Consider the following 27,388-nt stretch of genomic DNA (forward strand, 5'->3'; position numbering starts at 1 on the left):
GCGGTATAGTGCAGCCCATCTGTGGATACAAGCTCTTTTCATCTTAATTCCAGATTCTCAGGAAGGAAACAGGTTGGTCCGCAGTGGAGTAAGTGTTGCCTGTGTCTAACTGGCTGCAGTCACGGGAACCGCAAATCTCCTGGCCGCCAGCATCTCACATCTTTGACCAGTTGGTGTGTGGATTGGCTCATTTGTTATCCGGTGGGGCATTTCTCAGTGCCTGCAGCCTCCCCCCCCCCCCCCCCCCCCCCCCCCCGCACTCGTGCGCAGGTGTGTATAACAGAGTTTCAAATGCCTTGTGATGGCCTACTGATCTGCCTTGTTCTCTTCGGGCCCTTCCCCCTCAGTCTTCATAGGCCTGACTTAGTCTTCAGATGACTAGTTACCCCGGACGTGTGGGGAGGGGAGCCTGGGGTTAGGATGGTGAATAGTCACATGCTATCTATGAAAACCTAGAAAGTGTACTGGGTGTCAATGTCAACCAAGTGTCAAAACCCATAAAATCTTGCCTTTAAGCAGACTTCTTCCACCAAAAGTTAGCTTGAGCCAATGATGTTTAAAAAAAAAAAAAATCTACGGGGGTGCCTAGGGGGCTCAGTCGGTTAAGCGTCTGACTTCGTCTCGGGTCATGATCACACAGTTCATGGGTTCGAGCCCCGTGTTGGGCTCTGTGCTCACAGCTCACAGCCTGGAGCCTGTTCGGAGTCTGTGTCTCCCTCTCTCTCTGCCCCTCCCTTGCTCGCACTCGTGCTCTGTCTCTCAAGAATAAATAAACATTAAAACTTTTTTAAAATTATGGATTATAAAGATGCTATTGAGCACAGAGCAAATCAGTGGCCTTCCTGACCTCAGGGGTGTTGGGGGACCTGGGCCACAGGACCCCGTTCGAGGACCGTGCGGTCTGAGCAGCTGGAGCAGCTGGTGCCGGAACCCTTCACGCGCGGTAGCCGCGGTCCGGAGACCGCGCGCCACTGAGTGGGGAACTCTGAGGCCGGCGCACCAGCGCCCCGAGCGGCCGGAAGAAGCGGGGCATTGTGGGAAGGGCCCGCGGTTTCGGCGGGTTCCGTTAAAATGGCGGCCTGGTCGCCGGCGGTGCCCGAGAGGCCGTAGCCCGTCGGGGACGACCGGATCCTGCGTGGCGTGGGGCGTGGGGCGGGCGAGAGCCGGGGGGCTCTGCGGGGCCCCCGCGGTTGGTCCCAGGCGAGGATGGCGACCCCGGACCAGAAGTCGCCGAACGTCCTGCTGCAGAACCTGTGCTGCCGGATCCTGGGCAGGAGCGAAGGTAGCGGGGCTGGGTCGGGGGCTCGGGGCCGAGGCGTGTCCCGGAGGCCGCCCGTCAGCCTGGGATCCGGAGGCCTCGCATGGGCGGCGGGGTTGGGGAGGGGCGCGTCCCCGGGGCTGGGCGGCCTGCGGAGGGCTTGCAGCCCCGGGGGCGGAGGCAGGGAGGCCGGACCCCGGCGGGGCTGAGTCACCGCTCCGGGCGCAGCGGGCCCGGGGGGCGAAGCCGGGCACGGCGGCTCGCGGGCGCGTCCACCTTGTTCAAAGTCACCGGGGAGGCAGGGCAGCGGTGGCCTGGACCGGGTGGCCGGGAGCTGGCGAGCAGCAGCGTGCTCCCTGCCCCCCCGGGAAGGTCGAGCGGTCGGAGTGTGCTGCGAAGCGGGGGTGCGTGACTGTTACCTCCCCGGTTTTCTTCCAAGGGCTGAGGTTGGACTTGGTACGAAGCTGTCCTGGAGAGGCCGCCCTGCGGATGCCGATACCCAAGCCCAGCCCTGCGGGGCGTGGAGCCATTGCGGCCGCGGTGTTTTACGATTTGACATGGCTTGCCCTCTTGGTGTTTGTTTTGGCGGGACGCGAAGGGGATGCGTGGAGTCCACCCTGGAGGGATTTTCTGGGTAACTGAAGACACGAGGTTGCTTATGCCTTCAGCGCTGTGCGGTGGACGAGAAATCGTGCAGTTTTTGCTGGAAGACTTTACACAAAATTACTTTGAAAATATAATGACCAAATTTTAACTTTTCGCGATTCATGACAATTAGGTACATACTTGATTTGATGTTCTATGATAGCCGTAGGGGTAAAAGCTAGATTTTTTTTTTTTTCCCGTCAGCCTATTCAATGACACCAACCTCACACAGTTCTTGGGATATTTTATAAAGTTTAAGTCTGTCCCTTTGGGCTCCCCAACCCTACGCACTATGCTGGGTGCTTGTGTGATGCGGAGACGCATAGACCAGTGATTCCACTGGTAGATGTACATTCTAGGGGAGGAGTCGTGGTAAAATAGGTAATTGTAGGTTAGGGATAAATGCTGAAACGGAGATAGAGCAGGTGCTGGGATTTTGAGGGAAGAAGTGAGGGAAAGCCTCTGCGGAGATGATTCGATGGACTGGAGTGAGGGTAGGGGGGCCCAGGAGCACCTGGAGAGGGTTCCCCAGAGAGAGGACAGGTGCACAGGTTGCGAGCCTGGCTTGTTGTTTTCAGGTTTTGTCTCCAGCTTTCCTGTACGTGCACCTCAAGCACCCCGAGTTACCTTTCTGATTCCATGTTCCTGATCCTAGGAGAAGCCAGAGGGTTGAGATTGCTGGTTACCACTCACTCACTCTAACGCCAGCGGTCTCACTGTGCCGGCGGGTCCTCGGTTTTCCTTCCAGGATAAGCCACACGGTTGTCCGTTCCCCCCATGCTCATACGTGGACTTTGAAGGCCACTCATTGTGAGGTAGCATGATGTTTCTCGATAAAAAAAAAAATTCTTTTTTAAAATTTGAGGCTCTTTTTGATTGTTTCACCCTTCAAGGAGATTAAAGCACTTATCTTCAGCAGAGTTCTGCCTCCTCCTGTCTCTCTTTAGAACCGTGTTTAAATGTAAGAGTAAATATGTTCTCTGCGAGATCCTGAGGGGATCCTCTCTGAACAAAATGGATCATAAAATCCATCAAAGATGATTCCGTTAGCTCTGTTCTGGACCGCGAGGATTGGCAAACCATTATATTCGTAATTCCAAATACATGCTATTTACTGAAGAATTTATAAGTATTTAATAGCTTGCCTTATTCTGATTTGTTCTACCTTACTGAACAAAAGCAATATTAATTGCTTCCTTTACAGTGTTTCACATTTAAAAAAATCTTTTCGTTAGTGGGTATTTTATCTGGTAACTAAGTAGAACATTTGATTAATTCTTTTTCTAAGGTCATGTTATAAACAATTGGCCTTGTATTATTATAATATTGCTTTTCCAAGACTATGATATTGAGGAATAATTGATACCTGTTACTTTTATTTTATAATTTTTTTTTTAATGTTTATTTCCGAAGGAGAGAGAGAGACAGAGCGTGAGTGGGAGAAGGACAGACACACACACACACACACACACACACACACACACACAGAATCTGAAGCAGGCTCCAGGCTCCGAGCTGTCAGCACAGAGCCCGAAGCGGGGCTCGAACTCACAAACCGCGAGATCATGACCTGAGCCCAAGTTAGATACTTAACTGACTGAGCCACCCAGGCGCCCCCTGGTGCTTGATATGTTTATAAAGTTAATGTAATCATTATTTCTCACCTTTTCCAGCCTTCGAATTTGCTTGAAACACACACATACTGCCAGCCAGTGTGTTCTGGATGTTTCAGAAGCAACCTTCCTTTTCATACTTTGTAATCCTTTTCCTAACTAGAAGATAACAAGCACAGTGGGTTTTGTTAGGTGAGTATTTGAACACAAATGCTCAGGGGCAGCTCCAGTACACTGTGCACTGAGGTGAGATGACCATCTTCTGCTGTGACAGTGCTGTGAGTGTGCTCCGAGCCATGGCGCAGGCGGACGGGGTGCCGTCCTGGTGACTCGTGGGCCTCACGCGGTATTGCTGTTGGTGTCATGATTTTCCGAAGTGGTGAAGAGCCCTTGATGAAGTTCCAGATGAATGAATTATGGTCTTCCTTGATTATATACTTGGGAAAATCAACGTATATTAAATATATGTTAAAAGTTACATTAAGTGTATGTTGAAATGTGCACTAAATGTCTACTGACATAGAAATTCCAGTGTTTTAGGCTTCATTGGAAAGTTGTGCTTAGTGGGCTTACTGTTATTTTAAAATGATCTAAAATTTAAAAATGATCTCGGTTTAAATTCCCAATCCAGTAAATATTGATATAACCTACACATGAATAAGTAAATCCTCTTAGGGATCCTCAATCATCAGCGTGGAAGGGGGCCCTGAGACTGAAAAGTCTGAGAGCCCCAAGTCTAGAGCAGCATGTCTTGTTTCTGTTTTGGAGCATAGCCTTGCATTCCGTGGGAGCTGCGCGTGGAGTGTGGCCACACGAGAACCTGGTACCAGGGTTGCTGTGGCGGGACTGGTGGTGTGGCAGTGGTCTAAGGGGGGGCCTTTTACGGTAGCTAAGCCTTCACACCTTGTCACCGTGCATCTCTCCATGTGATACCTCCTCGGAATTGATGTCGTGGGCACTGTCTCCAGATAGTGTGACTCTGTAGGTCCGTGTGGGAGCGTGGTGTCTCAAGCGCAGAGTCCCTGTGGCCTGTGGCCTGCGTCTGGAGGGGCAAAGAATTACAGGTTTACATGCTTGCTCTGTGTTGGCCAACATGCTGTCCTGTTCCATAGGACAGCAGTGTCGTGTGTGCATCGCTTCCAAACCACACACCTCCACCCCGCTCACTTTGCGAATCCCCGGAGAGCACGCAGCCGCAGGCTTTGGATTCACTTATTTCTGTGCATCTTTATGTTCATTTTCTGCCTGAGTGCTCGTGGAACCCTTTCGGGGTCTAGAAGGTAACTGTCACTTACGAACTCTTGGGCCCACATCGGAGTGCTCTTTGGACCCTTCACGTTGGCATCGGGGCCATGTGGTCCCGCCGTCTCCCTTGTCCTGAACGCGAACCTCTTCTGTGCTGCAGCCACGGGTCCTTTCTAGAGGGGACATCTGATCACGCCAGGTGAAGAGAGTTTGTTTCCTACGTGTAGTCTACAGGATGAAGGCCACATTGTCTTGCTGAAAAGTTAAAAGCCGGGTGCTTTGAGTTGTGGTTTTAATGGCTATGGCAGACAGATCATGCATTGAAATGACATTTTCAGATTAATACTAATAAAAATACCTAACGTTTTTCAACAACTTACTCTCTGCCACACTCTGCATACACTGTGAGCTGGTGTATTTAACTCCCAATGTTGCTGGACAGTTGGAATACTTCTCACTAACCTCGTTTTGTAGATGAGAACACGCGCGCGGAGAGATAAAGTAGTTTGCTCACCGTCACCAAGCTGGCGAATTGCAGAGCCAGGATTGGAACCCACATCTCTGGTTCTGGAACCTGATGTCTTGAATTAATTCCTTCCTGCTCTTCTGTGTGGAATCTGGCACTTTCCATCTCTGTGCTGAGTGCGGGAACCTAAGCGCCTGCCCGGCCTGTAGAACGACCTCTCGCCTCTGTCCTCACCTGTGTGTTCTCCGCACGGCTTGTTTGGAGAGTGTGCGTGGATACAGCGGCTGCTTGGGCAGTGTGTCCTTGAATTCACTGGTGCCTGCTTCTCAGGGGGATACTCTCAGGGGCTGGGCATAGGAACACTGCCTTCCTGCCTTGGCTCCTGATACCCAGAGTGGATTGGACGTGAGGACGTAGCACATTCCTTTGGTGTTTGCTGGTGAAAACAATGCAATACTCTAATTTTTCATCTTGGACCTAGCCAGTCATCAAAGAGCTTCAGCCTGGACCTCCTCCCCTGGGACTCCGGATGGAACACGGCTTGGATTTTGGAACTAGCGACACTGGCATCCTTTGAGGGACCGTGGACACAGTAGCCCTTGAATCTCCTCGTGTCCTTTCTCGTGGCGAGTTCCTACATGTCAGAGGGCTGCTTCCTCAGAGAGGCCTTCCCTGACCAGCCCACGTCGCGAGGTCCTCCCTGTTGGCCGGCACAGCGTCCCGCTCATTTTCTTAGGAGCTCTTATCGCAGACGGGTCGCCTGTGGAGTTACTTGCCTTGTGTTTCGTGTTGTCACTGAGCTGCCTGGTGAACCACTATTTTCTGTCCCGTCTTAGGGCCCGTGGTGTTTGGCGCTTAGGAGTTTTCTTTGAATTACTGATTGAACTTAGTTTTTACCTTAGAAATGGAATAATGTTGTGGGAGTGTTAAACTGGAAATCTGTAGTGGATATTGTTTGATGGTTAGGTTCACCAAACAAAGAATGATTGTCACTGTGAAGTTAATAGCCTGTATTCTGTGCGTCTACCTTTGAAACTTAGATAGATTTCACCTAAAAATACAGATGGAATTTTCAGATATTTTCTGTCAGCAGGAAAGAGAGACTGCACACTGGTCTGGCCAGCAGGTAGGGAAGTTGAAGGTGGTTGGTGAGGTGGCAGTGAAATGCTACACGTGCCACAGGTGCAGGGCGTAGAGACGGGAGAGGAGAGGATTTCTGGTGTTGAGTTTTGAATTTTTGTTGGAAAAGTGGAAAGTTTATGAAACTTTTGGAGTGGAGATGTTTGTCTCAGGTACTTGAGTATGTTAATGAAGTATTTTTTTTTTTTTTTTTGTAGAACTCAGGATCATGGTAATCTAAAAACATTTTCTCAACTAGAACAGTTTTACAGGCACCCTTGCAGGTGAGAAATTTTCAGTGCCACTTTTAACATATTAAAATTAATGTTTACTCCTTAGAAAATGTTAAAGGTGTGGAAAAGTATAAAGAAGAAAATTAAAACTACTCCCTGATCCTGGGACTCCACAAAAACACTTCAGATTACTTCTCTTTGCTGTTTCCCTGCCCTGCTTTGTACGCACTCACCAAGTCCTGAACACATGCTGTGCTGATGTGGTGGTGTTCAGGGAAGACTCTGTAGTCTCTCTACTGTGTGCGTGTTTGGGTGTGCTTGGGAGAGGAGGGCGGTCTGAAGGGGTGACATTTCCACAGAGAACCGGGGGAGGTGATGGGGTGAGGCCTGGGAGGATGTGGGAGAAGAGTGTCAGGGTCCGGGCCACAAGCCGGGGGTGGGGTGGTATGCTCAAGGGTTGGCAGGGTTGGCCAGACCACGGAGCGCGGCTGGCGTGTGGCCAGTGCAGCTGGGAGGGGAGAGGCAGGACGTGGTGCTGGTGGCGTGGCCAGGGACCGGGGACCGGGGACCAGGTCGGGCAGGCTGTCCTCATGAGTTTGGATTTGATTCTGGGCCTGACGGGAGGGTCAGGCAGAGCGATGACTTTATTTATGTTCTAAAAAGATCGTTCTGACCGCCATGTGGATAATTTGCTCTAAGGGACAAGAGTAGACACAGGGTGGCCGGCTGCCTAGGACACCTGCTGCAGGTGGATAGAGCCGTGGAACGGGCATGTGGGGACGCACCGTGAGAAATGGATTCAACAGGATTTGCTGGCCTGGATAAGTGCTTAAGAGCCTCATCTCCTAAATCATCAATCAGATACGGAAAGTTTGAAGTGATTTTCCTTCCGTCCACTTGGGAGGTGTTCATTCCTTCACTGATGAGAATCTGCCGTTAAAGTGATTCTTACTCCTTTGAATCTCCATCTGGCAGCTCATAGGATCTTCTCTTTATCTTTTATGTTCTGAAATTCCGCTCTATGTAAATTTTGCTTTCGTGCTCTGAAACTTTGTCTAGGTGTGGGACTCAAAGTTTATATGGATTAACACTTGGCGCTCCATCAATTTGAGGACTAATTATGGGAAAAGTGCCATTCTTCCTCGTGAATTCTAACTTGTGTTTGTTGTGTTGTTGTGTTTATTGACCCCTGACTAGCTCCATCTGGTGTCTGGCCTAGTTTTTAAATATTTAATAGTTTTAAAAACATTTCACAACTGCTTCCTCTGTGTTGCTGTTTTGCCTCTGGCAGCCGTCCTCTGTTCTAGATTGTTCTGTGTTGCCTTTTTCAGAATATCGTGTAGATGAATCATACCGTGTGTGCTCTTCAGACTGGCCACTTTCACTTTGCTGATGCTTCTGCGATTCACTAGTGGTGCCGCATGTGTTAGTAGGTGACTCCATTTCACTGCAGAGCTGCGTTCCACTGCACGGATGCCCCGTGGCTTACTTGTCCCTGCACATAGGGGGGCTGTCTGCACGGGTCCTGGGCTCTGGCGGTCACGGGGAGTCCTAGGGAACGCAGCTGCAAACATTCACATACAGAGGTTTATGTCACCCTAAGTTTCATTTCTCTGGAATAGATACAAGTGGGATTGCTAGGTCACGTGAAAAGTGTATGCTTAGCTTTTAAAGAAACTGCCAGAATGTTTCCAGAGTGCCTGTGCCAGCTTCATGCACCCCCCCCCCCCCCCTTTCCCGGCCAGTGTACTGGACGCCCGGCCTGGGTGCTGGTGGTCTGTTTCATTCAGCAGTTGGGATAGATGAATAAGGGTGTCTCATCGTGGTCTTGAGTTTCCCTGATGACTAACGTCATCTATTTCTGTGCCGTTCACCTTCGTGCTGATTGTTTAACATTTTTAGGCTATGTTTTTTATTGGGTGTTCCCTGTCCCCCCCCCCCCCCCCCCCCCCTTATTGAGTTTTCAGAGCTCTCTCCCTATAATTTGGATTCAGGTCCTTTGTTGTATTTTGCAAATATTTCCTCAGTATTTTCATTCTCTTAACAGTGTCCTTTGCAGAGCAGAAGTTTAATCTTGGATGAAGTCCCGTTTATCACATTTTTTTTAAAAAAGATTTTATTTATTGCATTAAAAAATTTTTTTTTTTTACTGTTTATTTATTTTTGAGAGAGACAGAGAGACAGACCATGAGTGAGGGAGGGGTAGAGAGAGGGAGACACATAATCCTAAGCAGGCCCCAGGCTCTGAGCTGTCAGCACAGAACGCAATGTGGGGCTTGAACCCACAAATCATGAGATCATGACCTGAGTTGGAAGTCAGACGCTTAACTGACTGAGCCACCCAGCACCCCAAAAAAGATTTTATTTTTAAGTAATGTCTACACCCAGTGTGGGACTCGAACTCACAACCCAGAAATCAAGAGTCACACACTCCACTGATGGAGCCAGCCAGGGCCCCACGTTTAACACATTTTTTAATGGGTCAGAATTTTGGTATATTACGTAAGAACTCTTTGTCTGAGTTAGAGTCACAAAGATCTCTTCTGTTGGTTTTTTTCTTCTAAGAGTATTATGTTTTACTTATGTTTTACTCTTACTGTGATGTTGTAGTCAAGTTAATTTTTGCATGTGTTGTATGGTATAGGGTGAGCTTCTTTTCTGAGTTTACAAAAGAAACCACATTTTTCCCCCACATTTAAGTTGCTTTCTTTTCTTTTTTTTTTTTTCTTTTCTTTTTAAGTAGGCTTCACGCCGAGTGCAGAGCCCAATGCAGAGCTTGAACTCACGACTCTAAGATGTTAATGGTGTTGCCTGGAGTAGGTTGGGGTGTGCCCTGCTGGGTGGTTGTGCATCAGTGGGAAGGTAGGGGGTGTTGGGTTTGCTAGTGTTCCTTGTATAGGAATTGTGACTCCCCATGTCTGGGAAGGAGGGATGGCATCCTTAAGTTCAGTCTGCTACTTTTTGTTTTTTAAGTGTATTTATTTATTTTGAGAGAGAGAGAAAGCATGTGAGCGCACACACTAGCAGGGGAGGGGCAGAGAGAGAGAGTCCCAGTGCAGAGCCCAGTGCGGGGCTCAGACTCACGAACTGAGAGATCATGACCTGAGCTGAAATCAAGAGTCAAGATGCTTAACCGACCGAGCTGCCCAGGCACCAGCCAGTCTGCTGCTTTCCTTCGTGCGCCTTTCCAGCAGGCCCTGTGCGAGTTGCCCGGTGAGGCGGTCAGTGGTTGTGTGGGGGACAGAAGGGGGAGAGGCCCCGGGGGCCTGTGGTCCAGCCAGACCTTCTGCTGGTCCTCTTCTGCCCCAGTTCTTTCACACCTTCCGAGGAGTGGGGCCCCCTGCCCTCGGAGCCTCCCTGGGCTTCTGCAGAGGGAGCTGTGTTTCTTGCTGGGACTGTTGGCTCTGCCCCCTCTACCCCCTGCTGCCCCTCCAGTCAGACCTGGAACGGCCCATCTCACTGTCCTGAACCTGCTCCCGCCCGTCCATTTGCTTTGCTGCTTCTCACACTGGCTGACTGCTGGTCGGTGCAGTTTCTACCTTGTCGTCTTTGCCCTTGTAGGTTTCTGCTTTTGTTAAACAAGCAAACCACAAAATTCTTTGTTAGTTTAGTGGGGTTGTTGAAGGAAGTAGAGGCAGACATCCGTGGTTAAGCCGTCATCGGTGCCTGAGGTGCACACTGTCTATTAAGTTAGCTGCCCACTTTGGTTTTCTGTGTTTGTTGACCTCAGCCTTGGAGCTTCTCGGACGTTCTCGCGAATGGGCTACTTCTCATGGGCCGTGTTCTGGCTGTGACTCTCCCTGCCCCGTTTTTGTGATAATCGGTCCAGCTCATTGTCTGGGATTCTTCAGCCTTCCTGGCCTGTTGCTGTCTCCCTTTCTTGTTTCTTGGAACTCTCGTTATATTCATTTATTCATTCATTTGCTTTGGTTTCTGAATAGCTTCTCTGTTCTCTCAGTTAAGACCTTGGGAAGCTGGGAGGGAGATCTATGTGCCCGGCCCGCTGTCTCTGGCTGGAAGCATGAGCTGGTCAGAGCTTAGCCTGATTGGCAGTAATTTGCATCTTCTTACTTACCTTTCAGCTGATGTAGCCCAGCAGTTCCAGTACGCAGTGCGGGTTATTGGCAGCAACTTTGCCCCAACCGTCGAAAGAGATGAATTTCTCGTAGCCGAAAAAATCAAGAAAGAACGTACGTATTTTTCTTCCGCGCTACCAGGTGTTGGATTCTGAAACTTGTATACGTGCATATGCGTATGTATCTCTGTGCATGTGTACGTGTGGTCCCCAAGCACAGTGTGATTATAAGTACTATCACGTATATGTAAAAACATGTGTTAACAATATGCACAACTTCGTTCTGATTTTTATCAGAACATAGTGCAATGTTTCTTTTTGAGAGAGGGAGAGACAGAGAGCAAGCAAGGGAGAGGCGGAGAGAGGGAGACGCAGCATCCGAAGCAGGCTCCAGGCTTTGAGCTGTCAGCACAGAGCCCAACGTGGGGCTTGAACCCACGAACAGGGAGATCATGACCTGAGCCGAAGTCGGACACTTAACCGACTGAGCCACCCAGGCTCCCTGAGGATTGTTTTAAATACTATAGAACTGAATAATTTGAGAGTGTGAGGAAGATAAAAGGGCTTCATGTATTTTCCTGTATATCTTTTGATTTGCAGTATTTAATATTATGCACCTTTTGACCACGTATCCTAGAACACTGTGTTGGCTGTGAAGAGGTCAGTATGGCTTCTAGGGGATTGTCAGTATTCAAACTTCTAATACCTTAGAATGGTCTTTGTGAACATTTTCATTCTGGGCTGATACTGAAAGCTTTCTTAAACGTCATTACCTTGGACAAGAAAGCTCTCATTTACTCGCACCGGGGTGCTGGTGTGTGCTCTGTGTGAGGTGGGGCTTTGCTGCCCTCTGCCCTGCTGGACTGTGTGAGGGAGGGAGGCTTGGAGCACAGGTACCCACGTGCGAATATTTCTCTTGTGCCGGTTGGAGGGTTGTTTTTCTCCAGAGACCAGTTCCCAGCCCCTCACAGTTCTCTGGGCTCTGCGCCAGGAAAGCAGGCCCTGTCAGCGCGTTCTCCCTGCTGAGGCCTGGCTGTCCACCGCCCAGACGCAGTGGGCTTTGCGCTTCCGACTGTGCTGGCAAACTGGTGGCGACGCTGTCTAGGATTTCCATTCTTCACGGCACAGTTCGCCACCCCCAGCTGGTGCTTGGTTCACTGGGTTTGGCCGGTGGTCTGCGACGTCCTGCTGCACGGTGCGTAACCGAGCTGGACGGGAGGCGGTCCTGACGCGCGAGTGCTTGGACCTTGCGGTCCTCGCCCCGGCACACTTGGGCCCCGTGAGCAGTCAGGGGTGAAGTGCCCGTCCACTGAGGTAGCTCAGCCCCTGGTGTTATGCAGCGTGATGTGTTATTTAACGTAGGGGCAGAAATGGAGTATTTATCCCGCTATTAACCTCTAAAAACTTACTTTTATTCAGTAAATAAAACTAAACGTAAGAACGCTGTACTCTTTCTGAACCCTGATGACTATTAATTACATCTCAAATCGTTCTTATATGTCAGACTGTAGATGAGTGACCACCCCAGCTGTTAGGTCTGTGTTCACAGAACCTTCCCTTTTGCAGCTTGACGTTTCGAGGCCACCTGGTGAGCACATTACCTGTGTAGTAGTTAAAAATAAAGTTTGTCTAGGCTGAGAGTTACGGAACTGGCAGTGACGTTGTTGGAGTGGATACGGCAAGGAAGTCTTGGACTTTCTTGAAGAAGAAAGCTGTATCCGTCACAGTTTGGTTTTTTCTGGTGTATCCTCTGTGTTTTTGAAGAAAGACCTGTATCTTGCCACAGTGCGCCTCCCTGCCCCTCTCTGCCTCTTACCACCGAGTGCCCGCCACTCCTCTCGGACACCGTCTCTGGACCCTGCTGTGGGGCGGCCCCGCCGTGGGGACAGCATCACCCTCTCTGGGCCTGCCGTGGGGAGAGCGTCACCCTCCCTGGGCCCCGGGTCCGGGGCGGCCCCGCTGTGGGGAGAGCATTTCTGATGGTCTTTTCATGTAATGGTCACCACCGAGTTCTTGTACTTCGTATTTCATTAATTCTTAGATACAGTGTTTACATTTTAGCACTTTTGAAATTTGATTACAGTTTTTGGTAGATATGCTGAGTTGGGGTAGTTCTGGCCTCTTGAACAACACAAAATAATTTTCCATTTTATATGGCCCACTTAGAATATAAAACGGTAGTATGTATTATATTGGAACAAATTGTAAAACTTCTCATGTGTGACAAAATTTAACACCTGTTTGTTTTTTAATGTTTCATGTTGGTCAGTGGGGTACCTTGTAACTAAAGATTTGTTTTGCAATCTATTAGGTAAAACATTTTTGGGGGTAAATATTCTGTTTATTTTTATTTGTATTATTTACTGTTTCATTGTCCCACGGTTATTTTGTATCTGTGCATTAGTATGGATCTCATTCTGTAGAAGGAACCTCTCTTAATTTTTTTGTTGTTGTTTTTAATTAGAGAGAGAGAGAGAGAGAGCTAGTTAGCACTCACGAGTTGGGGGGAGGTGGGCAGAGGGAGAGAATCCTAAGCAGGCCTCATGCTCAGCATGGAGTCCAATGCAGGGCTCGAGCCCACAACCCTGGGATCATGACCTGAGCCAAAGTCAAGAGTCAGATGCTCATCTGATTCAGCCACCCAGGTGCCCCAGAGCATCTCTCACTTAATTTAATGACTGTATTTATTTGGAGTATTTTTATATTTTTTAAAGGGAATAAATTGTATTATTAAATGTTAATTGCATTTGTTTAGTTTAATGCATTTTGTAACAACACATTAAAAATTAAAATTTTTTTAAAAATTTATTTTAGGGAGTGCATGCACCTACTCGGCACGGGGGGAGAAGGGTCAGAGAGAGAGGGCGAGAGAGAATCTCACATAGGCTCCACACTGCCAGTGCAGAGCCTGACACGAGGCTCGATCTCACAACCCTGGGATCATGACTTGAGCCCAAGTCGAGTTGGATGCTCAGCCGACTGTGCCCCCCAGGCGCCCAGTAAACAAGACATACATGTTAAAGAGAGCCTTACCTTTGTGCACAGGCAGACCTGACATGTGAACGGGATGATGTAACCTCCGGTGTGTGGTTCACAGGAGCAGAACGTGAACACCAGGACCCTTTCCTGGCGATACATGTGAAAAAGTATTGGCCATCACACCAGTCACTGTCTTTCTGCAAACCAGTTTAGAGTTAAGTGAACTTGGCTGTTGGGATTTTAAGAAACGAGTCCTGCTGGGTGATTCCCTGGAGACTGGAGAAACTGTTAGCTAGATTTCGAAAGTGGTGCCTTTTCTGCTGTGGCAGGTATGGGGCAGGTATGGGGTTCCTGTGAGGGGCGCTTGTGTGCACATGGTATGTGCAGGGTTGTGGGTGTGGGCGAGTGTGGCCCTCTCCTTTGGGGCCCAGGTCCAGTGTGGAGTCTCGTCCTTTGTGGAACCGATTGGAGCATGGGCTTTGCGCGCATTACTGTGGCTTCCGGGGAACTAGTGAGTGTAGTAGCTGCAGGCGTCTGAAGACATTTACTAGTATTGCTGTGCATGTTAACAGAAATGCTTAGAATGTGTGGTTTTAGGTCAAGCTATCATGAATGATAGGCTTGTTGGTTATTGCCCTTTGAATTTACCATTCCCAAGGTATTTTTACTTTACATCTGTCCTTCCAGTAGCCATCGACTAGTTAACCTGGTGGTAGCTTGCCCCACTGGATTGCCTGTTCATATTGGTGGGTAGAATCTAAAAGGTCCCATCGTTTCTGTTACTTCAGCTAACAGACTCTGATTCCAGCCTAATACTGTCAGCATTTTGCAAATGTCAGAGAGATCAAAGGAATTGACCAAATTCACAGAGCCGAAATGTCACTCGTTATTCTGATTCTTAAGCTCAGGATTCTTTTCAGACTTCAGCTACCTGTGACCGTGGGTGAAATAGTGTCCTAGAAGGAGTTTTGGTGTAGGTGACTAACACGTCGCTTTCTTTTCTAACTTTTCAGTTATTCGGCAGAGAAGAGAAGCGGATGCTGCGTTGTTTTCAGAGCTCCACAGAAAGCTTCACTCACAGGTAGCGTGCACTCCACTACCCGTGAGGCTGTCGGGCTGGTTTGGGGATGTGGGGACTTTTTTTGTGGGATCACATTAAGCCTTTCTGTGCTGAGTAGTGGATCTTCATTGTAGATTGTGTTTGCTTTTGAAGAGATTTTCGAGATTAAAAGTAGGTTTGAGCTGGATTTAATGGGAAATTGCTTACGAAGGTGGAGGAAGCTACATTGGGAAAGCAACCAGAATGAGGTAGCCCTCAGTTCGTGTGACGGAAGGCTGCACGTGCGGTAGGAAGCTGGTAGAAGCCTCGACTCGACTGCATGTGGGGTGACAGCTCGACTTCTCCATTATTATTCCTCAGGCCCTAATTTGTGCTGTTGTAGTGAATGACCTAAAACAGTTCTGATTTTGAACATTTTGTGATTGATTGTTGATGACTTGGCCACACGTGGTTTTCTGACCTGTTATTTTTGGAGAAGACGCTGCCCTTCTGGACACCAATAAATTCACTGAATTACAGGGTGAGAGCTTGGTCCATCTGTCTCCCTCCTGCCGCAGAGAAGAACGTGAAATCCCAAGTTTCGTGCTTTGCTCATCCAGTACTGAGTTCGCAGTACGGCGATCAAAATCCCCAAGTTGTGCCTAAGGCTGCTAGTGATTAAACTCTTAACTCTTCCAAGTTTTTCTCCTCCTTTCTAACTTAAAATGGTTGTTTTCCAAAACTTTGTTTGGAACACTGAGTGCTTATCCCTGAGCAGTGTGGTGAAGCAGAGCTGGTTTCCTAGGGCTCTTGCCCCCAGAAGCAGCGCGTGGTTCGGCCGGTGGCTGACACGGGATGAACGATGTGAGGACACGATAGTACAGCGCTAGTAATTAACCAGATGAAGAACAGCCGGCCCATCTTTGTGCTAAAACATCCAGTTCTTGGTTCCCCTGTTCTGTCCTCTCTCCTCACTGGGTACCCTTCTCGGCAGTGCGTGCCATGCGAGGTGTGGCCGGGGGGTGCAGGTGCGGTCTGGGCAGGATCGGGGAGGTGATGATGGAGGCCTGTGGTACGGTGTGGAGTGGTTGGGGAAGGGGTCCCAGTGGTCCTGGGCTGCAGTCTGCGTGTGGTTGACGGAGCTGTGGACAGAGGAGGATGGCTGTCTGGGGGAGGGCAGCCCATGCCTTGTGGAGGGCGCCGGGAGAAGGGCGGGCATGAGGGGGTGGCGTGGGCAGCAGCGAGGGTCTTGGAGGAGGTGAACCTTGGCGGGCGGGGTATGGACGCTGGAAGAAGCTAGGTGTCTAACTGCTTCACAGACCCACTTGTGTGGGTGTTCCTCCAGATCTTACAGTGCCCTGGCGTGCATTCTGACATTTAGAATTCAATACATGCGTACATTTAAAGTCTTGAGTCTGAATCAAGGTCCTTAGATTTCAAAATCTAAAATAATGGGGTCTGGAGTGGTTTAGAAGCATTGAAACGTCTGTGATGCTGGAGTCGTTCAGCCCGCTTGCCTCAGCAGATCTCTCTCTCCACCCTTCCCTGCCCTGCTTTGGGCTCGGGATGGCCCCCCTGGGGCTCCCTTGTCCCTTCTCTGCCCTGCTTCGGGGTGTCTTCACTCAGAACTGATGGGGCGGGAGGGGAGTGAGGCCAAGCCGCCCTCCTCCTGACAGGCAGTGGCTTGGCAGTGGCTCTGCTGTGCCGCTGGGCCCCGCGGACCATTCCCCTGCCCGCGCCCTGCACCCCCGGCTCATTGGCTCTGGTGGCCCATCTCCTCCCTGGTCCCTCAGGCCTCCATCCTGGCCGTGGTCCCTGCCGGCGTTGTGCCGTCCTGTTTCCCTGGTCTGTCCACGCCTCTGCGTAGTCCCTCCGTCAGACGCTCTCCAGGCCCAGCCTGCGTGTTTACATACCTGTTCTTATGGTAAAAGAATACTGCCTCCTCCTTTAAAAATGCCATTTGCTGATTGTTTTTGGTGCATGATTTTGTTTGGATTTGGGATTTTCTCTGCTCTCCACCCCATAAATTGTCCTTATTTTTCTAAAGCAAGAACTGAGGCTCTAACCCAGAACTCGCTGCCCAGAGGGACCTCCTGTTGCCTTCCTGACGCCTTCTGGGCATCTCTACGCACATGCCCCTCAGGAAACTCCCACAAGGCCTTGGAGGTTGACATTCTCAGAACTGAAAGGAGCATTTTTTGTCTTTTTCCATACTCCAGGCATCCGTTCACATGCACCCACGCACACCCCTGCCCTTCCCCATTTTCTTTTCTGGTGAATGATGACATTGTTCAAGTGCCAAAAGCTGGAAACCCAAATGTCACGTCGACTCCACCGCTCTCCCCAAATTTGCCCTGTCCCCAAGCCTTATTAATTGTTCTCTCAAGCATGCCTCTCTCCTGTGCCATCTGGAGTCTGGCGCCCTGCGGTTGGCCTCCCAGTGCACGGCTTGGTGATTTTGGTAGGGGAGTTAGGTGCTCACCTTTGCTTCTGCCCACGTCCCAGAGTGGTGGTGAGGGTGCAGGAGGAGGCATGTGGGAGGGCGTCCATCCCACGGGGCCCTCCTTTCCACGGCAGCGACGGGAGCTCATCTCCCTCCAGCCCTTCAGGGAGACGGGATGCAGGAGGATTGGCTTCGGCCCTCAGTGCTGCACCCGAGGGGTCACCTAGCCCTGGGAGCCCTGGACCTGCTCACAGGGGACTGTGAAGGTTCCCTGGGTGGGTCCTCAGTCACCGAATGCCAGCCGGCCCTTGGCCTTTTCCTCCCGAATGACTGCGTCTCCTTTTGTGACCTCTGCAGTCCAGCCTCCTGGGCCTGGCCGCAGGTGCAGTCGCACCTTCACGGGCTCCCTGTGGTCAGGCTTTCTGGTCCCGCACGTGAGACCCCTCTGACCTGATGCTTCATTCTGTTTTCCGTTCCGTCTCATGCCTGGCTGTGGCCAGGTGTACATGTCTTCGTTCCCTAAAATACATTTCCTTCTGTGCCTGCCCCTTCCTGTGCGTGTGCTCCGCCCACCCTTCTCGAAGACCCCATCCTCTCTGGGGGTCCTTTCATCAGCCTGGGCCACTTGAGTGACCCTCCTCTCTCTGAAATGTCCCGTACCCACTGAAGTATGTTTGCCCATTTGTCTGTTTGCTGTTTGTCGGGGTCTCTTTGTTCCCCGTGTTGTGCCAGCTGGGCAGTTTATCATTTCTGGAAAATTGTGTATAATTCAGATTTTTAAAGTTAGACCGTAATTTAAATACCTGAGATAAACTTTTTCTTTAAAGAAACTTTCAAGGAATATTCTCTATAATGAGGACCTTGTGTAAAGTAAGCAGCCATCCCATAATGTGTTTTGTAAATAAAGTTATTTTTATATTCTAGCGTGTGCGTCCCAGAGGTAAGGCAGTGAGAAGAGAGTAGAAATGCTCTGCAAACTCGAGTTTGCACGTGACTGGAGGGTGGGCTGTTGTCAGGGCTGTGAGTCAGGGCGGAGCAGTAGACAGTCCATGCAATCCGTGTGCTAATTACCCAGAAAACTGGGGTTTCTTGTCGACCACTCTTACTTCGGAACCTCGAGTTAGGTGTGCAGCATGCCAACTTACATCGTGTGCTTTACAATTTCTCTTTTTTTCTTTCTTTAATCCTCTATGGCCTACACGGGACTTTGGTAAAAGGGGAAAAAAGCGTTCACCTATTTTATGATGGCGTTTGTCTTAAAACGACTATGTTTAGGAAGTTGGTTATTCTAAGAATTATTTTAAGGGGAAATGCTATTATTCAGGAATAGGGTAGTTTAAAAACATGTTCTCATTGGGGACTTTGGAGTTAGTTTTCAGTGGGTGAAATGATTCAAGGGTAATGACCTCTTGAGAATAGGTTTTGTAGCTTTGTAATGGGTGGCACTGTTTGCAATACCTGAAAAATGAACAAATTTAGATATGCTGTTACCGTGTGAATGTATTTATTTTTTTGGTTTTGATTAACTTCTGTGTACCAAGTACAGTTCTACGTTTAATTTTTATTTTGTTTTATTTTATCTTATTATGTTTTTAATTTACATCCATGTTAGTTAACGTATGGTGTAATGATGATTTCAGGAGTAGAGTTGAGTGACACATCACTTACATACAACACCCAGTGCTACCATGTGGCTTTTAAAATACATTTCCGTTTTGGAAATAAGGATAATTGAGGAGAAAGTTACTTGAAACTGGAGAGCAGTACAAAGTTATTCTGTTAATGTTTTCTTTTTTAACAGGGAGTTTTGAAAAATAAATGGTCAATTCTCTACCTCTTGCTCAGCCTTAGTGAGGATCCACGCAAGCAGCCAAACAAGGTGAGAGAGAGGCTGTCCTCACAGCCAGCGCCCTTCGCGAAGCAGCTTCTGTCTTGTCAGCACAGCCATGCCCAGTGGTGACAGGAATCAGCTTCTGTACTTAAGAAAATAGTAACTTGTCTGGTTGATTTTGTTTTCTTTCTTTCTTTCTTTGTTTCTTTGTTTCTTTCTTTCTTTCTTTCTTTCTGTCTTTCTGTCTTTCTGTCTTTCTGTCTTTTTGTCTTTCTGTCTTTCTGTCTTTCTGTCTTTCTTTCTTTCTTTCATCAGTGCACTGCTTTTCCTTAAGATGTTTTCCAGGGTTGTTATTACCTCAAATACAACAGTGTCCCAGGGATGCCAGGGGGGCTCAGTCGGTTAGGCATCCGACTCCTGATCTCGGCTCAGGTCATGATGTCACGGTTCATGAGTTCGAACCCCGCGTCCTTTGCACTGACAGTACGGAGCCTGCTTGGGAGTCTCTCCTGCCCTCTCGTGCTCGCTCGCTCGTGCTCACAAAATAAATTTTTTAAGAACAGTACCAAATCAATTACAGAAAGAACTAAAACTTGTGTATAAATCATCTCTGTTGATTTAGGAAGTGTTCTGTGATTTCATATCTCTCTATTCTTTTCAGGTCTCCAGCTATGCTGCGTTATTTGCTCAAGCGTTGCCGAGAGATGCGCACTCGACTCCCTACTACTACGCCAGGCCGCAGACGCTCCCGCTGAACTACCAGGACCGCGGCACACAGTCGGCACAGAGCTCGGGCAGCGTGGGGAGCAGCGGCATCAGCAGTATGGGCGTGTACGCCCTGAATGGCCCGACCCCGCCGCCACAGTCTCTCCTGCCGGGGTGAGTCGGGCTCGCGGGCAGAGGCTGCTTGTCAGCAGTAGAAACGGCAGAATCCTCAGGTTTGTAGGAAGGCATTTTGTGTGTTCACTGAAACTATCTTTAGGGCCTCGTATGTGCCAGAAATGTTCCAGGCACTGTGTCTGATATGCTTTCTCCTAGGATTTTATTCTTCCCAAAAACTCATGTTTCACATGGGAATTCCCACTTCTAGTCATGGTTGACTGTAATGATTTTTGGCCAACCCTTTCCCTGTTAATGCAAGTGCGTATTAGTGAAGGCCCCCGTTCAGAAGTGTAATAGGATGGGCCTTTCATTTGGTAACTGACTGACATTTCCCTTGCGGTGTTCACATTTTTATCTCTCAGTGAATATTGTCTGCTTTACTGATCTATGCTATTCTCTTTATTAAATTATTTAAAAAATAAGTAAACTAAAATAAAGTTGTCTCGTCCTCAAGTGCTGTGATCTTCAAACTGAGAATTGTGGCACTCATGGATTAAGAGGAGGGGCTCTGGGAGCGCATGGTCAACGTGCCATCAGCTCTCCCTTTTCCAGGAGATGCAGAGTTTGTGGTTGAGAGAAAAGCAGTGGCTAATACAGTAGTGGACTTGGAAATTTGCTTTTCTTTATCTTTTTGTATATTTCTACACATGGTTCGATCCTGGAAATCACATTAGAGCAGACTGTTACAAAGTGGGTACTTTTCCAGAACAGTGACTAAAGAGATTTACAGTCATGTGTGTTCCATGTGAGCATAATAACTAATCGTTGTGTGACATAAGTATTCTTGCGTTCAAGTGCACCACACGTGCGTTGTAAGTGGAATGTGGTGTTCTGGAAAGACAGTGCAACATATTCTACAGATTTAATCTCTGACTTGTATTCTGGCTAAAAGAGTAAACTAAATAGACTTGGTCGTTTTTACCTTACAATTTGAAGAAAACAACAAAAACAAAGCGCTGTATAGAGGACTTTGAACTGAAATGGTCCCTTAGAATTTTTCTCTGAAATTTAGAACTGTATTGAAAGTCCTAGTTTAACAAGTGTTGTTGATGACTTTTTCCCCATGAAAATAGAGAAGAGGGAGGGCTGTTTTTGGGGTCTTCTTTCCTGTGTCACTTCATTAGTGGTTGCAGATGGGCCCAGCAGTATTGCTCTGGTACTGAATCTGAGTTCTGCCCCTTAGGAGCAGTAGTGCTGTTGAGATTTTCATTTTTGTGTTGGGTTCCCGGGAAATGACATTTCATTACACTTGTCAAAACACACGTCCTGAGAAGTCAGCTGTTCAGAGACCAGCTCTGACACGTTCTCGAAGTTATCACAGGCAGTCTTGACCTTTTTACTCTTGCCTTGGACTTGATGTTTGTGTATGTTTGAAATTAATTTGCAAATTATGATACTTCTTTTCGTGTCGAATACCGTGAAGGCTGGGAGACAAGCGAGGATATAGAAGGATGGTCCTCCAGAGTTTGAATTGCTGTGCCCTGCAAATGCTGAGTGAATGAAAGGGGTTAAGTTCAAGTTCAAAGTTAAAATTAGTCGTGAATTTCATTGGTTTTTAGATGGGTCATGTATGTTATGTGCTTGTGAAGAAGAGTCAAGTAGATTTTGGTCTTTAGGCTGAGAAATATGTGGGAGGTGCCAGTGAGAGCCTGAATGGCAGCCTAAACGTCCCAAAGAGGCCTTGGACTGGTCGGTGGATGGATTCTGGTAGGGCGATGTCGTGCATCTAGCTCAGATTTCTAGCATGTAACTCAATATAGGAATTTTAGGAACATTTCCAGCAGTGTGTTGTGTTTCAAGTGAATGGTCTGCGTGTTTGGAGGTAGGAAATGCTCTCTCCTTCTTTTAGACAGCCTCATCACACTCCTGGAGTTGGAGACTGTCTTCGGCAGCAGTTGGGGTCACGTCTTGCATGGACTTTAACTGCAAACCAGCCTTCTTCACAAACCACTACCTCAAAAGGTCTCCCAAACACTGTTTCTCGCAACGTGACAAGACCAAGGAGGGAAGGGGATGCCAGTGGTGAGTAAGGATAGATCCTAACATGGGTTTTCTTTGCAATCTAGATTTTGTGCTTCCCGTATTTGAAAACACTGTCGAGGCCCTGCTTACAACCATTGAGGGCCGGCTTGTTCTCATGATGAGAACTTCAGAGTCCTAAGTATGGTCCGTGATGCCTCAGCAAGTCGGGCAGTGCCTGGGACATTGGAGAAACGCACTGAAGATTTATTTGATGGTTAAACAGACACCTCGCTGAGAGTTTTAGAGCTCTGCTAGATCGCAAAAGAAAGTTTGCATTTCTTTCCCAAGAGCCCTTCGAATAGCAGTGTTTGGAACGCTTCCGAGAATAGAGGAATGGGCTTCGTTGTTGGCTCGTAATCCACAGATTCTATAATCCCTCCTGCCACCCTCCCACCTGCTCCCCCCGCTGCTCTCTGTTCTTGTGCAGAATGTGAGGACCAGGTGCGTCTTGTGTGGACCTGGGAACACAGCCCAGAGTGCAGAGCCCGGCCCGTGCAGCCACACTTCCTACCTGGGTCCGTCGTGTAACCCTGACAGTTAGGGTGTGGGGGGTTGGGGGAACACTGTGACTTGGCGGCTGGCTTCCAGACAGCGAGAGTGCCCCTCACTGCTCCTCCTTGTTTGCTGTGACTCCTGGCCCCTACCAGGGCCTTCAAGCCTGCGTGACACACAGAGCTCACAGATAAAAGGACTTCACAGTGTATTTGATCAGTCCCAAAGAGCAGGAGAGGAGGTGCAAAGGAAGAAAGAACAGGTGATAAATAGGAAACATACTGCAATGCAGGGAGTTTAAATCAAACACGTCTGTAGTCACATTAAATGTGTATAGATTAGACACTTCGTTTAGTTTTTAAAAAATTACATTTAGACCATTATGTACTGCTCGAAAGAGATATATTCCAAATATAGAGACACAAATAGGTTGGCAGTAAATGGATGGAAACACGCATCTTGTATTTAACCACGGGAAGACGGGCTGCTCCTTCACTGTCAGAGTAGACACTGTAGGAGTGTCGTCAGGGCAGAGGGATGTTTCCTAACAGGGAAAGGGTCAGTTCTTCAGGAAGGAATAATGCTCCTAAACGTGTATTCACCTACCAACAGCTTCAGATGCACAGTGGAAAACCAACAGACCTACAAAGAAAACAGACCCACAATTACAGTTGGATATTTCAACTTCTCTCTCTTAGTAACTGATGGAAAAGGCAGACAAAGTAGTCAGTAACGACAGGTAGATAACATTTGAACAATGTTACTCGTAGTTTGGTGGCGTTGATATTTATGGAATGTTATCTCCACAACTGAAGTACGTACCTGTCCTTACCTTCTGACTCACTACCCTGGTTCTGGGAGTGCTGGGCCCTGACTGTGTACTCATGACATTTTTCCTCCCGCCGATGTCTTGGGTTTCTGAGCATTGCCTCTTTGTCGTTGAGTAACACCTAAATTCTGACTTAGCTTTTGTTCCAAGGTTTATGGAAATCATAACTTTTCTATCGTATTCGCTTCTTTTTATGTGATTGAGAATGGAACCAAGTTCATACTCATGCCATGGAATAAATTTTCACAAACGCCGTCTATGAAATAATTACCTATCCCTTTGTGATTGGTTGTGAAATCGGCTGCATGCCACAATGTGGAGCCCAGTGCGAGGCGTGAACTCATGACTGTGAGGTCAAGACTGGAACTGAGATCAAGAGTTGGACACTTAACCAACTGAGCCACCCAGGCACCCCTGCTTTTTTAAAAAATTTCTAAAGACTTTTTGTGTAAGAAATTCTATGATCTCCATATCTTTTTGAGAAAACTCTTGTTTTTTAGGACTTCATGCTTTTTCCATCTTAAGCTCATTTTTTTTAATTTTAAAATTTTCTCCTGGTTGAAACACGTAATGTAAAACTAGGTGTGGTATAAAATAGATTCCATCTTAAAATGTGTTGTTCGGTAATTCCTCTTACAAAACCAATGTTTCAGGTGCTGGGGAAGTTACGGAGGCGGCCCTTGTGCGGGACATTGTGTACGTCTTCCAGGGCATAGATGGCAAGCACGTCAAGATGGACAGCGTGGAGAACCGCTACAAAGTGGAGGCGAAGGTACAGTTACCGGCCCCCCATGTGAGGTGTGAGGTGTTCAGGCAGGAAAGACGGGTGTCGGTACAGCCGGCCGGGAGCTGTTAACCTGTAGGGGCGACAGGTGCACTCGGGGTACTGGACCCCTAGAGCCGGTGTGCCGGTTGGGCACATGGGTCTGCCTCCCCGCGGGCTTGTGGCTCTGGTGCTTTTGCTGAGACCTTGCTTGCTTCTCCTTCCGTGTCTTCTCGTGTTCACGGATGCAGCCACCCACAAGCTGACTCCTGCTCTTGGTGATGGTGGTGTCGAGGCACCCGAGGGGCGGGTACCACTTGGCATCTCTGCGGTTGGTACACCGTTCCGGATAAGGTGCCTCCACTTGCCTGCTTTCCCCTTCTGGAACCTCCTTCCCCACGGCCCTTTCGTGTTGATGTCGTGGTCTTTTACAAGTCCCGGCCGTTCTAGGACGTGGCTGACGTCACAGAGCTCCTGCCTTGCCGGGGAGCTGGCCAGCTACGTCTTGGGGTGATGCTGCTTGAGCCTTACACTTGCAGAGAGAGGTTCTACTTCCCTTCCTTGCTGGCACCTGCTGCCCTCGTTTCCCAGACTCTCGTTGTTCTGTCTTGGTGGTGGTGCTTTCGTTACTTGTAAGTGCCATGTGTTGGGACCTAAGATTAGGATACTAAAAGTGCAAATGGTTTAGAAAAGCAATTGAAATTCTACTGTTAATTTTTAACTCTTGATATATTTACTTTTTAGGCAAACCTAAGTAAATCTTTGAGGGATACGACAGTCAGACTTGCTGAGTTGGGATGGTTGCATAACAAAATCAGAAAATACACTGACCAGAGGAGTCTAGACCGTTCGTTTGGACTTGTGGGTCAGGTATGTTTGTTGTTACCACAACATTTAGGATGCCTTCATTTTGGGGAGTGCTTAGTCTACCTAAAATCTTACTGTGAAAGTAATTCTTGAAAAGAGTGTTCTTTTTAAGTAAGGAAGTTTTGATACTGCGACACTGGAGCCATCCTGGTCCACTCGAGAAAATAGAGACCATGGTGAGGATTGACAGAGATAACCCAGTACCACACATGGTTCACGGTAGCTGTTGGTGGAGTGTGAGCACAGAATACATAAATGCATTAAAATAAACCTGCAGATGACTGACGGTGTATCACTTTAAGATACTCAGAACAGTGTGGATCCTGATATTTAAAGAGAAGAGGTTTTATCCTTTGCAGGTTCTTCCCACTGAGGTCCCTGGGTTTACATTCTAGGGTTCATTCTAGAAAGTTTTTGTCACAGGACTGTGTGATGGTCTTTCTTACAGATTCTGGTTTGACATCTTTTTAGTATTTTTAAAAAAAATTTATTTACTTTGAGAGAGAGACAGAGTGTGAGCGGGGGAGGGGCAGAGAGCGAGGGAGACACGGAATTGGAAACAGGCTCCAGGCTCTGAGCTGTCAGCACAGAGCCTGACGTGGGGCTCGAACCCACATACTGCGAGATCGTGACCTGAGTTGAGGTCGGTTGCTCAACCGATTGAGCCACCCAGGTGCCCCTCACCTTTTCTGTATTTAAGATCCTAGAAATACAAAGAAGTTTTTAATAATATCGGTGTGGAAAATGAGCGGTACAAACAACACTGAAAAATTGGGAGAAACTGGCATGGAGTTGCCAGTTTTTAAATTCTAATTAAAAACAGAGAAAATTACATTTTTAAAAATGTTTTATTTATTTCTGAGAGAAAGAGTGTGAATGCAGAGAGGGAGGGAGAGAAAGAATCCCAAGCAGGCTCTGCACAGTCAATACAGAGCCCTACTCGGGGCTTGAACTCAGAAACCTTGAGATCATGACCTGAGCTGAGCTGAAATCAAGAGTCGGACAAACCCCTCAGGTGCCCCCGAGAAAATGACATTTTAACTCTAAAGATTTAGAGGGGATATAATGTTAAAAGATCATTGTCAAAGTGAATATACGTTTAGCTGTAATCTGATTTTCCAACTGCAAAGCTCGTGCTGGGGGAGAACACCCCCCTCGTGGGATGAACTGTGGCCATGCTGGTGGGTAAAGCTGCCGGCAGGCCTCTGGCAGAAGCAGAACTTAAACCAGCAGAACGTACCAGTCGTGGTCCAGCGCTGAGCCTGTGGCGATCAGATGCACTGGCGCGTGAGGGCTGTGCTGTGTGTTCACCACGCCTGCTTTTTCCCACGCAGAGCTTTTGCGCGGCCTTGCATCAGGAACTGAAGGAATACTACCGGTTGCTGTCTGTCTTACATTCCCAGGTAATGCTTTGCTTATATTTTAATTTCTTCGTGATTTTCCATCATACAAAATTGCAACTATAGAGAGCTTTTAAGTTTCTTTGTAATTACTTTTAAAAGATAAAAATGTTTGCTAATGCTGTTCATGAGGTCTCGATACCCATGGAGTTTCAGTGTATTCGAGAGGCAATTAATGCTGATTTTCAGAATTCTGTCTACCATTTCACTTGATCTTAGCCAAGAGGCCGAGAAGTGATCTACCATTTCAACCGATGACTAGTGGCTTGAAGAAACTATTGTTCTCTGAGGGGACTTGTCTCTTCGTTTTATGAGAATAATCCCCTCCCCATGCTGACTTCCGTGGATTAAGAAATGGTGGACATATTTGGTGACTTGTGTTTACGTGTTACGTCTTTGTTGTTTTTCAGCTACAGTTAGAGGATGATCAGGGGGTGAACTTGGGCCTTGAGAGTAGCTTGACGCTCCGGCGCCTCCTGGTTTGGACGTACGACCCCAAGATAAGACTGAAGACTCTCGCGGCCCTAGTGGACCACTGCCAAGGTTGTTTTGAGTCTCATGGACCTGCTTTATTTCAAAGCAGGTTTTAGAGAATTTCATCTGCGGTCATTTGCGTGCCTGCTCTCATGTATCCTTGACAGCCATGAATGTGCAGATTACGTACAAGTGCGTAGATCACTTATAGGGAAAGTCATCAGTTGCTGACATGGCCCCATATTTATGTTTGTGGAAGCTTAGTAGTTCATTGAAATGAGGGAAGAAAGGAGAGGGTGTCTAGTTTGTAAGCATTTTGTGGTCCTTGGTGTTGTAACTGTTCATCTCTAAGCCCCTTTTACTTGTCTCTGGCCCAGCAGCCTTCCCTGGGGGTTTCCTCCTCCTGAGGTTATGGCCCAGGTCTGGGTCCACAAGCTAGGTGTTAAAGTCCTCCAGTTTGCCTGTGTGGCTGGGGCCTCTCCCAGGCTCTGGCTCTGCATTTCTACCTGCCTTCTGAACATTTTTTCTCTCTGTTGGAGCTACCTTGGCCAAGAACCTCTTTGTCTTTTCTTCTCTGTAATGTTGGGGCATCAATGGCCTCCTCTTAGGATTGTGAGAACTGAGTGAGGTGGGAGAAGCCGAGGGTCTGTCTGCCCCTAGGTCACGGCCCTGTGTCTGCTGCCACCCTCTTCTGTCTGTGTGAGCACAGGGGC

At 48.2% G+C, this 27,388-nt stretch overlaps 1 protein-coding gene across 7 annotated transcripts in view; it reads left to right on the forward strand.

Moving 5' to 3' along the window:
* Window positions 1–1,051: 1,051 nt before the first annotated feature.
* The window catches only part of TUBGCP3 (tubulin gamma complex component 3), a 75,736-nt gene continuing 49,399 nt past the window's right edge, over window positions 1,052–27,388 (forward strand). For 3 of the 7 annotated variants that reach the window (XM_058742301.1, XM_058742318.1, XM_058742336.1), the window contains exons 1-10: window positions 1,052–1,282; window positions 10,662–10,769; window positions 14,647–14,714; window positions 18,917–18,994; window positions 19,608–19,825; window positions 21,678–21,850; window positions 23,825–23,943; window positions 24,679–24,804; window positions 26,136–26,204; window positions 26,612–26,744. In XM_058742301.1, the coding sequence (XP_058598284.1) occupies window positions 1,207–1,282; window positions 10,662–10,769; window positions 14,647–14,714; window positions 18,917–18,994; window positions 19,608–19,825; window positions 21,678–21,850; window positions 23,825–23,943; window positions 24,679–24,804; window positions 26,136–26,204; window positions 26,612–26,744 (1,168 nt within the window). In that variant the 5' untranslated portion in view covers window positions 1,052–1,206. Of the gene's footprint in view, window positions 1,283–1,346; window positions 1,663–10,661; window positions 10,770–14,646; window positions 14,715–18,916; window positions 18,995–19,607; window positions 19,826–21,677; window positions 21,851–23,824; window positions 23,944–24,678; window positions 24,805–26,135; window positions 26,205–26,611; window positions 26,745–27,388 lie in introns of those variants that run through there. The other 4 variants (XM_058742353.1, XM_058742343.1, XM_058742309.1 and 1 more) reach the window with 4 other exon arrangements.

Source organism: Neofelis nebulosa, chromosome 1 (assembly GCF_028018385.1).
Source record: "Neofelis nebulosa isolate mNeoNeb1 chromosome 1, mNeoNeb1.pri, whole genome shotgun sequence".
Classification (NCBI taxonomy): Eukaryota; Metazoa; Chordata; class Mammalia; order Carnivora; family Felidae; genus Neofelis; species Neofelis nebulosa.